Consider the following 16,646-nt stretch of genomic DNA (forward strand, 5'->3'; position numbering starts at 1 on the left):
CCCTGCCCATGGCACGGGGTTTGGACTAGATGATCTTTAGAGGTGCCTTCCAACCCAAACTATTCTATGATTCTATAAGATACAGGAAAGGTAGCTGAACAGGAGCAATTGCTGGCTGGAGAAGAGAGACTGTTTTAGATCCCCAACCAAGCACACCTGATTGGCGAGAGCTCTGAACAGTTTCTTCATGCTGTGCAGCAGCCTGGAAGAGTTGTCTTGGAGCAGGTAGGAGTGATGGGAAATCTGGTTCGTGAAACGGCTACCTTTGCCAAAGGCACCTGGGTGTGATAAGCACATTCCAAGGCTAATACTAAGTGTGTCCTAAAAAGTTTATTTTGATAGGAGGTTCTCAATGTGGCATGTTAAAAAAAGTGATTCTCATAAGCCAGCAAGAAGGACTGGAGGAAGGAGTTTCAGACATCAATACAGTCCCATTCTGCAGCCTGTTTAAGCAAAACTTTCTCTCTAGCTGACAGTGAGGTGATATTAAAAACCCAAAAACCAAAGGAGGTAGACAGAAGGTATTCTCATGTGCCAGAGAGTTAGCTGCATCAGCTATGTGTGCATTTTCATGTTTCAGCGATAGAGGAAAAGATCTCGCATAACAAGGCGATGCAGCATTACATATGCCCTAAGGTGGCAGTATACACTCAGGTAGCTAACCCGGAGTTGCAGACATACTGTTACTCTATGCTAACATATAACGGGCCCTCAAATCTTGTATTTGATATATAGTCACTTCCGTGTAGTCTTTACCTTCTGCTAACATTTCAGCCAAACATGTTTTATCTGTATAACACTAATATAAAATGCTATAAAACAACAAACCAAACCCTTAGGGCTAACGGCATGTTCATAAGAGTTTAAAAGTTGTGTCACTGGATTTTGAGCAACACACAAACACCCTTTCATGTCTATATGAGTCCAGAGACTGAAGTCCACAAGTTCAGCCCATTCCAAAAGCAAGTGTGAAAAGAGGTATCTATCAGGAGAAAGTAAAGCTAAAGTACAGAGTTGAGAGCCAAGGTTGTATGCTGGAAACGATACAGCGAATATCCCCAGTTAGGGGAATCCACGATTACCTCTTTTGTAAGTCTACAAACCCTGGCAGTCAGAATGTACCTCTTATTAACCACCCAAATCCTTTTTAAATTCATTGGTTTTGCCTACAAAAACAATCTGCTGGTGTTGAGAGGCAGATTTTTTTTTTTGTGCATGGTGTGAAAAAGTACTCCCTTTTGTTTGCTTTAAGCTTGCTGCTGCCTCATTTCAGTGTTAGTCATAGGTCAAGTATTGGGAGAAACTGCATATCAGTTCCCCTTTCACCTTCGCTACACTTTTCAGGATTTTATAGACCTCTGCCACAGATCTTCTATCATAGTTCTTTTCCTAGGTTTAGCTATACGGTTTATTCCATCTCTGCTTTTCTAGACTGAGTGTCCAGTTTGAGTCCTCTTAAAAATGCTTCATTTTTACTGCGTGAGATTCAGCTTTTTCTGAAAAATAAGTCCTATTTCACTGTTTTGCAAAGTCAATATCTGAAAAACTTACTTAACAGGAATAGTTATTTCTAAAAATAGAAGCTATGATGTTACTCTGCAAACCACAAAATATATTTGAATACACATTTAAAAAAATCTGAAATAAATGCAACATTCATTTTATAACAATAAAGTAACCTAACATACTTTATGATACCAGTTGATACTTTAAATAAGGAGCATCACTGGCCTAGGATACGCAAAAAGAATGCCACAAGCTGGAGAAATGAGCCAACAGGAGCGTCATGAAGGTCAGCAAAGGCAAAAGCAAAGTTCTGCTGCTGTGATGGGATAACCCCATGCCACAGGATAGGCTGCACTCCAGCTGGACAGACAGCAGCTCTGCAGAAAATGACCCGGGGTCCTTGTGGACAAAAAGTTGAATATGAGTCAGCAGTGTGCCCTTGCAGCCACACAGGCAATAGCATCCTGGGCTATACGAGTAAGAGTGCAGCCAGCAGATTGAGGGAGGTGATCCTTCTCCTCTTTTCAGCACTTGGGAGACATCTGAAGACATGTACCCAGTTTTGGGCTTTCCAATACAAGAAAGACATTGATGTGCTGGAGCAAGTCCAGCAAAAGACAAGAAGATGGCTAGGAGCTGGGGACCATGATGTACAAAAAGGGGCTGAGAAAGATGAGCTTGCTCAGGATTCAGAAGAGAAGGTTAACAGGAGATCTTACTGCTGTCTTTAACTACCTTAATGGAAGGGTATAAAGAAGACAAAGCTGTACTATTCCGAGAGATTGACAGTGACAGTCCAAGAGGCAACAGACACAAGCTGCAACATGGAAAATCTGAATTTGATATAATAATAAATTGGATATAATAGTGTTTTCACTATAGGGGTCATAGGAGATATTCAAAACTTGACAAGACGTAGAATGGAACAACCTGAACTAACTGGACTTGCTTTGACTAGGAGGTTGGCTGAGAGGCCTGCAAATGACCTTCCAACCTAATATTTTATGAGTCTATGACAATTTAAAACATAGAGAATCCTTCTTTAAAGAAAAAAAGACAGGAACATAGAGGAAATCAGCAGTGACAAGGTGGACCACAGGATGAGCGAAGGTGTCCTCAAATGAAAGTCTGCCTTGCACCACATCAACAGTCTTGAGCAGAGGCCCTGAGCAACCTGCTCTAATGTCAAAGCTGGCTTTGAGCAGAGGCACACAACCAATGGGGAGTTTCCCAGAGCTAAATTCATTTACAACACTTTCTCTATTTTTATACTGTGATATTCGGATGCCTTCACTGAAAGGAGTACTGGCACCTCTTTGCAAAGCAAAAGCAGTTTGAAATCCTTTTACCCACAGAAAGAGACCTTTCTAACAAAACATGTGTTACAACTTTTCAGAGTATGTAAAAGCCCGCAAGAATGACAAGAAAAAACAGACTACGACCCACCTGAGTTAGCTTCTTGTGAGCAGTTTACTCAAATAACCATAATCATGTTGGGCATCAATGGTCTCGGATAGTGTAAAGCAAAGTCTAGCTTCATGAGCCAAATGGAAGCCTGGTGTAAGAGATCTGGCACAGTCACATCCCACTGGAGGAACTCAGAAGATAGTTTTGTGTATGGTTGAAAGAGAAACTCACAGAGAAGAGAATTTGGGATGTCAAGGATTAGGTTCTTTACATGCTGGAGAAAGTTCATGCGGTCTGTATGGTCTGTGAATATCCTGGGGACATAAGAAGGGGGACTGGGACACTGAGTGGCTTCAAAATCTAAACCACATGGCATTCCTCGCAAAAAAAACCACGGAAGGGACTGAAAGATGCTCAGCCAGAATCTGCCCACAGGGTATTACTGGGTCTGTAAGGACAGCATCAAACTTGCTCTCCTCAAGATATCTGACAAGCTCTTTGTTGTATAGTAAGTGTGCACAGGTAGACAGGAACATGGCAGAAGTATTTTTTACTCCTTCATATGTTTTAACATTTCTTTCCAGAAAAGATCCTTCTTCAAATACATCCTGGCTTGTCGATCCATCTCTTCCTGTGTGAAAGGGACTGGGTACATTTTCATAACAAAATTCGTTGTTGGCTTTATGTGTAAATTTATCTCAGGTGCAACCACACCTATTTCATGTCCCTTCTGCCTGAGACCGTCCAACACTTCCCGCCTGCTGACCCAATGACTCCCATCCACCGGCACCACCAGCAGCTTCCCACCAGCAGCCAAACTGAGTACGGACAGGAGCAGAACCAGTGCCGCCGTGACTTGCGGATGAGCACTAAGCACCGGCGCCATTTCTGCAGAAATCTGGTGAGTGCTGCACAGAAAGAAAACCACTGGCAGCACTGAAGCAATAGCACCAGCTCCACGCTTTTACACCATCTGTGCTACAGCATAACTTTTGATCCTTCGAAGTATTTGCTGTGTGGTAAATGTATGATCACTGATTTGATAAAAGGATGGATAACAAGCAATAGAGTTCAGCAATCTACCCAGGTGGGTGGTAAATGTTGTGGATGCACCAGATAAGCCCCATCTGTTTCTACTAGGAAAGCTTTGGCAGCTCTACTGCCTTTGAGCAGGATCTGCCAAGCCACCATAGCCCCTTCAGGCTCATTGAGATTGATTTTGTTCTCAGATCTCACATAGCCATTACCAAGCGAAATCTTCTGAGGCCTGCCTGTAAACAGAGATGGTGTTTCTTAGCCTGAGAGTCCACAACCTGCGACATTCCTGCTGATTCCAGCTTTGGAAATACCCATGTGAAGGAGCAGACAAACTCATTGACAAAGAAAGAAGTGGTAAGGCAGCAAGGATGCCCCAGGACAGAAGCCTCATGTGCATTTCTCCATAAATACCAGACCCTACTACAACCATTTGCAAAGTTGCAGGGATGGTACCTAACTGTAAGGCTTTGACAGCCTCTCAGACTTGCCTGCTGCTCATCCATCACTAAGGGAGAGAGTACCAAGTTACTCAACACTACACAAAATGGCTTCCAAATACGCGTAATGAAAAAGGCATCAAATGAGCGTACTTTGTAAGTGAAAAGGTATAGCTGCATATATGGAAAATGGAAAGTGAGGAAGAATGTGAGCGAAAAATAATTTATTTCACAAGTATTTGTCTAACTCACCCTAAACGGGAACTTGATTCCTATCTGCAATACAAAATTCCATCCTTATAAACACAGAAGTCTATCAGAGCAAGAATTAAAAACAGAGCATGACCCACCTGAGGTAGCTTCTTGTGAGCACAGTTTACTCCTCCAATGAAAATTATGTTGGGCATCAAAGGTCTTGGATAATCTAATGCAAAATCTAACCTCATGAGCCAAATAGAAGCCTGGCGTAAGAGATCCGGTACAGTCACATCCCGCTGGAGGAACTCAGAAGCCAGTTTTGCATATGGTTGAAAGACAAAATCACAGAGAAAACCTTCACTGAAAGGAGTACTGGCACCTCTTTGCAAAGCAAAAGCAGTTTGAAATCCTTTTACCCACAGAAAGAGACCTTTCTAACAAAACATGTGTTACAACTTTTCAGAGTATGTAAAAGCCCGCAAGAATGACAAGAAAAAACAGACTACGACCCACCTGAGTTAGCTTCTTGTGAGCAGTTTACTCAAATAACCATAATCATGTTGGGCATCAATGGTCTCGGATAGTGTAAAGCAAAGTCTAGCTTCATGAGCCAAATGGAAGCCTGGTGTAAGAGATCTGGCACAGTCACATCCCACTGGAGGAACTCAGAAGATAGTTTTGTGTATGGTTGAAAGAGAAACTCACAGAGAAGAGAATTTGGGATGTCAAGGATTAGGTTCTTTACATGCTGGAGAAAGTTCATGCGGTCTGTATGGTCTGTGAATATCCTGGGGACATAAGAAGGGGGACTGGGACACTGAGTGGCTTCAAAATCTAAACCACATGGCATTCCTCGCAAAAAAAAACACGGAAGGGACTGAAAGATGCTCAGCCAGAATCTGCCCACAGGGTATTACTGGGTCTGTAAGGACAGCATCAAACTTGCTCTCCTCAAGATATCTGACAAGCTCTTTGTTGTATAGTAAGTGTGCACAGGTAGACAGGAACATGGCAGAAGTATTTTTTACTCCTTCATATGTTTTAACATTTCTTTCCAGAAAAGATCCTTCTTCAAATACATCCTGGCTTGTCGATCCATCTCTTCCTGTGTGAAAGGGACTGGGTACATTTTCATAACAAAATTCGTTGTTGGCTTTATGTGTAAATTTATCTCAGGTGCAACCACACCTATTTCATGTCCCTTCTGCCTGAGACCGTCCAACACTTCCCGCCTGCTGACCCAATGACTCCCATCAACTGGCACCACCAGCAGCTTCCCACCAGCAGCCAAACTGAGTACGGACAGGAGCAGAACCAGTGCCGCCGTGACTTGCGGATGAGCACTAAGCACCGGCGCCATTTCTGCAGAAATCTGGTGAGTGCTGCACAGAAAGAAAACCACTGGCAGCACTGAAGCAATAGCACCAGCTCCACGCTTTTACACCATCTGTGCTACAGCATAACTTTTGATCCTTCGAAGTATTTGCTGTGTGGTAAATGTATGATCACTGATTTGATAAAAGGATGGATAACAAGCAATAGAGTTCAGCAATCTACCCAGGTGGGTGGTAAATGTTGTGGATGCACCAGATAAGCCCCATCTGTTTCTACTAGGAAAGCTTTGGCAGCTCTACTGCCTTTGAGCAGGATCTGCCAAGCCACCATAGCCCCTTCAGGCTCATTGAGATTGATTTTGTTCTCAGATCTCACATAGCCATTACCAAGCGAAATCTTCTGAGGCCTGCCTGTAAACAGAGATGGTGTTTCTTAGCCTGAGAGTCCACAACCTGCGACATTCCTGCTGATTCCAGCTTTGGAAATACCCATGTGAAGGAGCAGACAAACTCATTGACAAAGAAAGAAGTGGTAAGGCAGCAAGGATGCCCCAGGACAGAAGCCTCATGTGCATTTCTCCATAAATACCAGACCCTACTACAACCATTTGCAAAGTTGCAGGGATGGTACCTAACTGCAAGGCTTTGACAGCCTCTCAGACTTGCCTGCTGCTCATCCATCACTAAGGGAGAGAGTACCAAGTTACTCAACACTACACAAAATGGCTTCCAAATACGCGTAATGAAAAAGGCATCAAATGAGCGTACTTTGTAAGTGAAAAGGTATAGCTGCATATATGGAAAATGGAAAGTGAGGAAGAATGTGAGCGAAAAATAATTTATTTCACAAGTATTTGTCTAACTCACCCTAAACGGGAACTTGATTCCTATCTGCAATACAAAATTCCATCCTTATAAACACAGAAGTCTATCAGAGCAAGAATTAAAAACAGAGCATGACCCACCTGAGGTAGCTTCTTGTGAGCACAGTTTACTCCTCCAATGAAAATTATGTTGGGCATCAAAGGTCTTGGATAATCTAATGCAAAATCTAACCTCATGAGCCAAATAGAAGCCTGGCGTAAGAGATCCGGTACAGTCACATCCCGCTGGAGGAACTCAGAAGCCAGTTTTGCATATGGTTGAAAGACAAAATCACAGAGAAAATGCTGGAGAAAGTTCATGCGGTCTGTATGGTCTGTGAATATCCTGGGGACATAAGAAGGGGGACTGGGACACTGAGTGGCTTCAAAATCTAAACCACATGGCATTCCTCGCAAAAAAAACACGGAAGGAACTGAAAGATGCTCAGCCAGAATCTGCCCACAGGGTATTACCGGGTCTGTAAGGACAGCGTCAAACTTGCACTCTTCAAGATATCTGACAAGCTCTTTGTTGTATAGTAAGTGTGCACAGCTGGAGATTGCCAAATCAAAGAATCTTTTCATACTTTGGTATAGTTTAATAAATCTTTCCAGAAAAGATCCTTCTTCAAGTACATCTCGTAAAAATGCCTGGAAATTTTCATCCATGTCTTCCTGTGTGAAAGGGACTGGGTACATTTTCATAACAAAATTCGTTGTTGGCTTTATGTATAAACTGATTTCAGGTGCAATGACGACTATTTCATGTCCTTTCTGCCTGAGACCGTCCAACACTTCCCGCATGCTGAGCCAATGACTCCCATCCACCGGCACCACCAGCAGCTTCCCTCCAGCAGCCAAACTGAGCACGGACAAGAGCAGAACCAGTGCCACCGTGACTTGCAGATGAGCACTAAGCACCAGGGCCATTTCTGCGGAAATCTGGTGAGTGTTGCCCGGAAAGAAAACCACTGGCAGCACTGAAGCAATAGCACCAGCTCCGCGCTTTTAAGCAGTATGTGCTACTGCCTAACTTTTGATCCTTGGAGGTATTTGCTGTGTGGTAAATGGATAATCATTCATTTGATAAAAGGTTGCATATTAAGCATTAATTCCAGCCAAGTTCACAGGCGGGTTGTGTGTGGTGGACGCACCAGGTAACCCCCATCTGTTTCTAGAACAGGAACAGTAAAGAGTGTCCCAGGAAGGAGGCAGGGGTGGTTCTGGGTGGGACTGCACTTCTGATAGCTTCCCTCTGGCTGAACCTTTTGCAAGTGCAGGAGATGTGTCACATCCACATCACTATTCAACCTAGTAGAGGCTACTCCCTTCCCCCTGGACAAAACCTGCCCCCCACCTACCCACCCATCTCTTTGAACACTCATCTCTAGGAGGCCTATGGCCCCATAGCAGATGTGGAAGAGCTGTTTAAGACTGTTTCTGGAGTGAGAAGGCTGATGAAGATGGAAGCACGATGCCAGGTTTGTCCGCAGGACACATCACCCACACTAAGCGGTACTTCCAGTGTCTGAGACCTGCCTCAGGGGATGGAGGGGCTGGCTTTGTGAGCTCAGAGGACAGAGCAGAGATGTCTGAACACTCACTGAGGGGGACTTTCCATGAAACAATTCAGGGCCTAATTCTGGCTTCTTTTTTGTCACTGGCAAATCTTGCATGGTGTCCAGCAGCAGTGGAGTTGCGTGAATGCTCAGGTGGCAAATTACAGTGTGCGTGAGGACGTCTGTAAGATGCCACAGCCACCTCCGCCACTTGGAGATGGGTGGAATTGCCACACAGGGTTGGTGGCCTCACCCCATGGCCAAAAGTCCTAAATAATATGACTGAAGAGAAAGCCAGGGCACCAAAAAGAATAGCACAGCTCTCCAGGCTCTCCCACAGAGCAGCAGAGGAGGCTCTCCAGTAAGAACTGCATGCATTGCTATCTTCTACGTCCAAGGCATGCAAAGCACATGCCACATCTGAGAGGTTAGCATAATCACCAAGGCTGCATCCACCCCCTCAGTGTTAGTCATGCTGTGCTGGACGTGTCAAAGCAGATCTGCTCCATGGCTCCATTCATTAGGACTAGGGTTTTGAGCCTGGAAACAGCTTTTAAGGTTTTGTGGGCCATCCCATGGAAGCTGCTCATAAGACAAATCCAGCACTTTGTCCTACTGTCCAGAAACACTGGCAGTCCCATTCGCTGGTGGATACAATGTCCCATCACAGACCTTCACTAGAAGAGCCTAGAGTTTCTCTTCAACTGAGCATACTTTATAAATGAAAAGATACAGCTGCCTACACAGAAAATGGAAAGTGAGGAAGAATGTGAGCGAAAAATAATTTATTTCACAAGTATTTGTCTAACTCACCCTAAACGGGAACTTGATTCCTATCTGCAATACAAAATTCCATCCTTATAAACACAGAAGTCTATCAGAGCAAGAATTAAAAACAGAGCATGACCCACCTGAGGTAGCTTCTTGTGAGCACAGTTTACTCCTCCAATGAAAATTATGTTGGGCATCAAAGGTCTTGGATAATCTAATGCAAAATCTCACAGTCACATCCCACTGGAGGAACTCAGAAGATAGTTTTGTGTATGGTTGAAAGAGAAACTCACAGAGAAGAGAATTTGGGATGTCAAGGATTAGGTTCTTTACATGCTGGAGAAAGTTCATGCGGTCTGTATGGTCTGTGAATATCCTGGGGACATAAGAAGGGGGACTGGGACACTGAGTGGCTTCAAAATCTAAACCACATGGCATTCCCGCAAAAAAAACCACGGAAGGGACTGAAAGATGCTCAGCCAGAATCTGCCCACAGGGTATTACTGGGTCTGTAAGGACAGCATCAAACTTGCACTCCTCAAGATATCTGACAAGCTCTTTGTTGTATAGTAAGTGTGCACAGGTAGAGACAGTAATGGCAGAGGTGCTTTTCAGTCTCTGTTATAAGAAATCTTTCCAGAAAAGATCCTTCTTCAAATACATTCCTGTGAAAAAGAACATATACTTCCATCCACCTCTTCCTTTGTGAAGGGTATTGGATACATTTTCATAACAAAATTCGTTGTTGGCTTTATGTATAAACTGATTTCAGGTGCAATGACGACTATTTCATGTCCTTTCTGCCTGAGACCGTCCAACACTTCCCGCATGCTGAGCCAATGACTCCCATCCACCGGCACCACCAGCAGCTTCCCTCCAGCAGCCAAACTGAGCACGGACAAGAGCAGAACCAGTGCCACCGTGACTTGCAGATGAGCACTAAGCACCAGGGCCATAGCACCGGCGTCTGCAGAAATCTGGTGAGTGCTGCCCAGAAATAATATTCCGAGCTCCACCTTTTTAAGCAATCTGTGCTGTGCTTTCTTGGGATGATCTTTAGACTTATTTGCTGTGTGGTAAACGTATAATCATGCGTCTGGCAAAGATGGAATAAGTGGTTTTAAAGTGCAGCCAGTTTGGCAGACAGTAACCAGAGCAGCAGCTAAACTCGGAAACACCCACCTCTTTGTATTGGAGGACACTGGGATTTAAGGAAATGAGGGATCCTTCAACAAGTGGTCTGCTCAAAAGTGTTGATTAACAGGTCATTAATTTTCCAAACAAGAATTTTCAGTATAAGAAAACTCCTCCCCTCCTGCCAGCCCAAATCACTTTCCTATTTGTAAAATATTAGAAAAATATTAATGCTCACATGGGAAATGGTCTGGTTTCTTTATCAGTTTTATATCTTGACATTGTAATGAAAATGGAAAATTGGCTATCAAAGTTCCTTTCCCTGAAAGGCCTCTTTTTGGAAGGATGAAGTAGGGGCTGGAAGGAGGAAGGACAAGGGCATGTTTTTTGCCAGATATATTTAAAACGGGATTAGCAACTCAGAAATACCGTTCTAGATCAGCCTGGGAAGAGCATGCCCCAGGGCCATGAAAGCAAACAACGCTAATGCATAGACAGGATTTGCAGACAATCAGTCCTAATTATGAGAATTATTGCACAGAAGTAATTTTGACCATACAGTAATTTACTATGAAGGTTGATAGTATGCACCAGAATTTTTTTAAGGACATTTACCGGACTACTGCAGCTCTAGGTACACCTTTTATAGGGAAACTTCTCAGAAGGCAGTGTAAGCTGTTGCAGATGCTCAGTGCTGGCTAGCAGCTACAAAAAACTCCAACAGTTTTGCAGAAAATTTTGTAAGGAATCCATGCAGTAAAAGGATAAGCCTAGACTGACAAAGCAACCAGAACATTACCTGCTGACTGACGCGTTATGACACTTTATTTCTAAATTATGAAAGGATGGTTCTATTACCCAAAAAGATTCACTGTTTTTAAAAATCAATTGTGACAGTAAAACAAATAGTTGCAGGTAATAATACCGATCTGGCAAATACAAGCAGCAGACCTGCCTGGTAAGACAGGGATCACCCTCACTGGTGGGTATGTGCCTCATTAGCGAGAGTGCAGTGGTAAACTACTTCCACCTAGCCCAAAGAAAACAATTGTGTAAGCAAAAATGCTTAGATCCTGCTAATGCTATAGAAGAGTACCTGCAAGAGTGGGAGAGAATTAAAATCAACCCAGTTTTTCACCTATTTTGTCTTTACAGTATACCTTACTGCCCTTATAAATCTCACAAACTCATGTATACAATTATATACACAGAGAACATTTGCAAACAGCATTTTCCCTTCAAACCTTAATATATTTTATCAAGGGAATCACTGACCTGAGACAATGGCTTTTTCTTTCCACAGTTTATACCTCCAATGAAAACTATGTTGGGCATCACTGGCATGGGATACTCAAAAACAAAATCCATTCTTTTAAGCCAAATGGATCCATGGCTTAAGAGCTCCTTCATTGTTACTGGTCTGTGGAGAACATCTGAGGCCAGAAGTTCAAATGGTAAATAGGCAAAATTGCAAAGAAAGGATTCTGATGACTTGAGAAATAAGTTTTCCACGCGCTGGATAAATGTCATGTGGTCTGAGTTGTCTGTAAATGTTCTTGGGACATAGGAAGGGGGATCTGGACAGTGGGTAGCCTGCAAATCAAAACTGCAGGGGAGTCCCCGTAAAAAGAAAACGGATGGGATAGAGAGATGCAGAGCCAGTATTTGTCCACATGGTACAACAGGATCCGTGAGAACAGCATCAAATTTACTCCCTTCAAGATATTGCATCAGATCCTTATTGTGCAGTAAACTGGTACAGGACGAGACGTAGAGACCGGAGATGACTTGAATTTTTTCATAAAGCGCAGTAATTCTTTGAAGAAAAGGTCTTCTCTCAAAAAGATCATTAGCAAGTGAATGCATGCTTGCTCCCAGTTCTTCCCTAGTTAAAGGCACTGGATACGTTTTGAGAGTGTAATACTCAGATGCTTTCACGTTCAAGTTTACTTCTGGTGCAACAACGACAATTTCGTGCTCTTTCTGGCTGAGGGTTGCCAGCACTGAGCGCATGCTGAGCCAGTGACTCCCATCCATAGGCACCACCAACAGCTTTCCACCATCGGCCAAGCAAAACAGAGACAGGAGAACCAAAACCCCCGCAGAAACTAAGTAACTGTATTTACTCACATGAGCCATGTTCCTAGAAATCCAAAGTTTGTTCATCCGCCCTGACCTAACAGATCTCAAGTAGGACCACAGCCGCCTGCCAGATTCTCACATTCCCCCTTAACGATGCAGCTTTTCCAGCAAAACCAGTCACCAGTAACCATTCAAGGCATTGATGAATCATTTAAGGAACGTGATAAAGGTATCTGAGGCTCCCTTGGGATGAGTCCTTTCTGATTGATTCCCTGTGCTGATTGATGTTAGATTGAAAATAAAATCAGACTGCAAAAACAAAATCCCAAGCCTTTGAATAGTGCTGGCACTTGGAAGTAACTGGGCTTGCTGAAAGCAGGTGTTAAAATGCTTTCTTGCTTTCCTTCTTTTCTTTCTTTCTTTTTGATAAGCATTTTACAGCTGTTCTGGAATGCTTGTCAAGTTTCTGTTTAAATCAAATTATAAAATTATGCTACTATACAGCACGATATCTGTGCAAATCCTAAGGAGGAGGCTCTATGATTTACATACAGCTCAGCACCGGGGCCAAGTACAACACCAGGTACAAATTTATTACAATAAGCAACACTGCAGCAGAGGCTTGCATCAGTGAAGGTAAACCACCGAACGCATGCTGTCATGCATGACACTTCCTTGTTCTCATCCTGACCTATGTCTCTGTGCCTCTCCCAATCATTTTCTTCTTCCAGGAGCAATAGGAAGGAAAAACCACTCAGTTCCCCTTGTACCTAATTAAATACAGGAAAGCCTGGACAGAAGTAGCCAGTAATAGCCCTCTTGTTTCAGGCCAGGAATTGATTTTAAATGGTAAGAGGTGGTGGCATTACTTCAGATGAAAAACTAAAAGTAAGTTACCATGTCTGAGCAGTTACAAGTACTTGTGATAAACTTGTCAACCCGCAGGATTATGTTTTGCTGTTAGATGTAACTGTGTGATTCAGAGGCATAATCAGAAGACAACATGAAACGAGGACTGAAGAATCAGTACTTCTGCAATAAATATTGCTGCTGGACTATGATCTTTAGCCCCTGAGCAAGGTGAGAATGAGGTTTGTCTTCAGAGGAGAGGCTGATTTTAAGCTGGAGCTGCCATATGGTCTTGCCTGCAGGCAGGATTCGTCTCCCTGCTTTCCCAGAGGATCTGCCTGGGTTTGTCCCTGAGGAGCCATTAAGCAGCTCTGATGGACAGAACAGATAGGAAAAAGCACTGCCCTGATAAAAGTGGCCATGTGAGGGGGTTGACGGCAAATTGAAAGAGACTTTTGTGAAAAAGCAAGATCTGAATACTAGCAGCTCAACAGAAATAAACAGTACTTTCAATGGGCAGCATCAGGTGAAGTACTGGGAGGAGTAAAACAAAGCCTGAGGGCTGTTAAGGTTGGCTCTGGGGAAAATGTGCCAGGCTTGTGAAATGCAAATCTATTTTGTGAAGCTTCACTCATTCATGTTCACAATGGCCTATGAATTTGGGGGAAGAGTAAGAGTGGTGATAGGCAGGAGGAATCTATTCCCTAAGACTCAGGAAAGGCTGGCAAGTGAAAAAAGTTCAAGGGAAGAATAGAGAAGAGTGTGTTTATTTTTAAGTAACGTTCAAAAAGGATAAAACTTTATCCTTTCCAGGAAACAATGTGATTTATTGCTGAAACGGCTGGATGACACTAACTACAGATTCATCATCTGCTGAGGAGAGCTGTCTCCTCCTATATCTCCTTTTCCACTTAATCTCTGGCTTCACATGAGGCTGTTCTACTTACAGCACAAGCAAGCAAGAATATACATCACATGCAGCAACAAGCTAACGTACGTCATGAGCACCAACAAGCTAACATGCATCACACACATGCCTTTATCAAGTGCTTTTTAGACCACAGATGCCCAAGCAACCACCCATCAACATTTCCATATCCAAACTGGATGTCTCCTAAAAATACAGTTGAGAATTCAGCTGTCTAGTTTCTGTGATGGCAGCTGTTGTTAGACCAAAACCTTCACTACGAAATATTAGCCTTTGACTCAAACACAAGACTGCTGTTACAGAAAAAGCACATGATGCTATTGCACATAAGTCAGCAAATTACTTTTCTGACTGGATAGGCAGCTAATGCTCTTGAAGAAATATTCTACTATCTCTTATGTGAGGCAAAGAATTTTTGGAAAAGCTGTTATAATTCACCTGCCCTTTTTGCCTTAATTCCTGGGCGAGGTGGTGTTTGTGGAACTGACTTCAGCTGGAATTAAACACAGCATAGCACGCGATTCCCTCACCGAACAAAATCCCCGTGTTGGGCAGACTCAAGGAAAGGATGTGGAATCACATAATGTTTTCCTGGTCAACTATACCACTCTGTTTTTCATGTGGATTGGCTATATTGAAAGTGTTAATCTAAATTATCTCTTTAGGTAAGAAATGTCCATATCAAACACACTATTAGACCTCACCCAGATCATGCAGGTGTATGACTGCCAGAACTTTTCCCTTGTTACACCTTTCCCAGCCAGTCACTGACCTGAGATAATGGTTTCTTCTGTCCGCAGTTTATGCCTCCAATGAAAATCATATTGGGCATTACAAGCATGGGATAGTCAAAGACAAAGTCAAGTCTCTTCAGCCAAATGGATCCATGACTTAAAAGCTGTGTAATTGTCATCGGCTTTTGGAGAAAGTCTGAGGCCAGGCTTTCAAATGGTGAAAAGACCATACTGCAGGTGAAAGACTCTGAAAGGCTGATCAGGAAGTACTTCGCTCTCTGAGGGAACGTCATATAATCTGTATTGAGTGAGAACATTCATGGGACATAGGACAGTGGGTCCGGACTATGAGCAGCGTGAATGTCTACAGCACACAGGACGCCCCGCAAGAAGAAAACAGTAGGGACAGAAAAGTGCAAAGCAATTATCTGTCCACAGGGTGTCAGAGGATCTTTAAAGATGGCATCAAATTTACTTTCTTCAATGTATTTCATCATCTCTTTGTTGTACAGTAAGGAGCTGCAGGAAGCTTGAAACATGGCAGAGCTTTCTGAAATTATGCCAGGTATTCAAAAATCTCATCAGGAAAGGCTCTTTGCTAAAACAGTTTGCACTAAGTGAGCACATAAGTTCTTCCATCTCTTCCTTTTTGAAAGGTACAGGATACGTTTTCAATTCATATATCCCTGAGGAATCTATCAGCATTTTGCTGTCTGGTGTGATGACAACTACTTCATGCCCTCTCTTGCTCAGCTCAGCCAGCACTTCCTTCATACTCAGCCAGTGGCTGCCCTCCACTGGGATCACCAGCAGTTTCCCAGCAGTGGCAGGACTCAGGCAGCACAAGAAGGGGAGCAGCACTGCTACCAGCATGTTGCGAGTTGGACGGACAGGAACCCATGCACAAGAGAGGCCGGGGTGGTTCGCAAGCTTTTGTAGCTATGCTCCACCTACGCAAACACACCACTTGGCAATGCTTTCTAATGATACCTCTGCCCTTTTGACTTACCTCACATTTCAGGTGTTCACAAGTTTGCACACAATGGAGTCACAGTAGGTGATTAATGATTATAAAAGGTTAAGATGAGGTTTGTACTTCAAAAGTGAGTCTGCATGAGCATGAGAAAGGCGTGTCTCCTATCATACGCTTCGCTCACCCAAGCTGCGACTACAGCTCAGTGCCTCAGCCTTCTCTTCTCCTTCCCATAGTAGGACCACAGCCTCATGACACTTCTTACCATCAGCAACCCAGCAACCTTTACTGACATTTACTGACAGCATGCTCTAAGGTATGTGGGAATCCATGAAGGAAATGCATCCACAGAGTGGATGGACAGAAACACTGCTGGGATTACCCCACATGGTAGTACTGGATCTATAAAAAATGCACCAAAATTACTTTTTCCATCTAGCGTTGGAGTTCTCTATGTCACTGAAGGCTGTCAGAGTTGTCACAAATGGTAGTAATTTGGTATTTTTTTATAAGTACTTTCTTTTCTAATGAAGCTGAGGCAAGTTGTACAGTGAAACATAACTTATAGTAAAGATAAATATGAGAAATCAATGTTAAAGTACCTGGGTTTTGTTTTTTGCCCTTTTTTTTTAATAACCAAAAACAGTTGGTACAACTCAGAATCATAGAATTATAGAATCATTAAGGTTGGAAAAGACCTCTAAGATCATTGAGTCCAACCATCAACCCGACACCACCATGCCCACTAAACCATGTCCCTAAGCGCCTCATCAAATGAATAAATAAAATGAATTATTTTTTTCATTGATGCAAACATACATGTTTTTGAAGAT

At 43.1% G+C, this 16,646-nt stretch overlaps 2 protein-coding genes across 2 annotated transcripts in view; both read right to left on the bottom strand.

Annotated features, from left to right (window-relative positions):
- Nucleotides 1–16,646, bottom strand: part of LOC103901058 (UDP-glucuronosyltransferase 1-8) — a 36,755-nt gene that overhangs the window by 9,743 nt on the left and 10,366 nt on the right. The gene's annotated exons all lie outside the window — the stretch shown is intronic.
- On the bottom strand, nt 2,517–12,386 carry LOC109279527. The gene is made up of 3 exons (XM_019472705.1): nt 11,511–12,386; nt 7,258–7,725; nt 2,517–2,873 (listed from the first exon to the last, which is right to left on the bottom strand). The coding sequence occupies exons 1-3, from the start codon at nt 12,384–12,386 to the stop codon at nt 2,517–2,519; spliced, it is 1,701 nt and encodes a 566-aa protein (XP_019328250.1).

Source organism: Aptenodytes forsteri, unplaced genomic scaffold (assembly GCF_000699145.1).
Source record: "Aptenodytes forsteri isolate BGI_AS27 unplaced genomic scaffold, ASM69914v1 Scaffold443, whole genome shotgun sequence".
In the NCBI taxonomy this organism is placed as follows: domain Eukaryota; kingdom Metazoa; phylum Chordata; class Aves; order Sphenisciformes; family Spheniscidae; genus Aptenodytes; species Aptenodytes forsteri.

What these genes read in the sequence shown, in the direction of transcription:
- LOC109279527 (XM_019472705.1), bottom strand. Translation starts at nt 12,386, where the DNA reads ATGGCTCATGTGAGTAAATACAGTTACTTAGTTTCTGCGGGGGTTTTG. An exon ending in TGTCTCAGGTCAGTGATTCC is followed by an intron (nt 7,726 to 11,510) that starts CTTGATAAAATA and finishes AACACTCACCAG; the next exon opens with ATTTCCGCAGAAATGGCCCT. An exon ending in ACGCTGTCCTTACAGACCCG is followed by an intron (nt 2,874 to 7,257) that starts GTAATACCCTGT and finishes ATGTTTTGTTAG; the next exon opens with AAAGGTCTCTTTCTGTGGGT.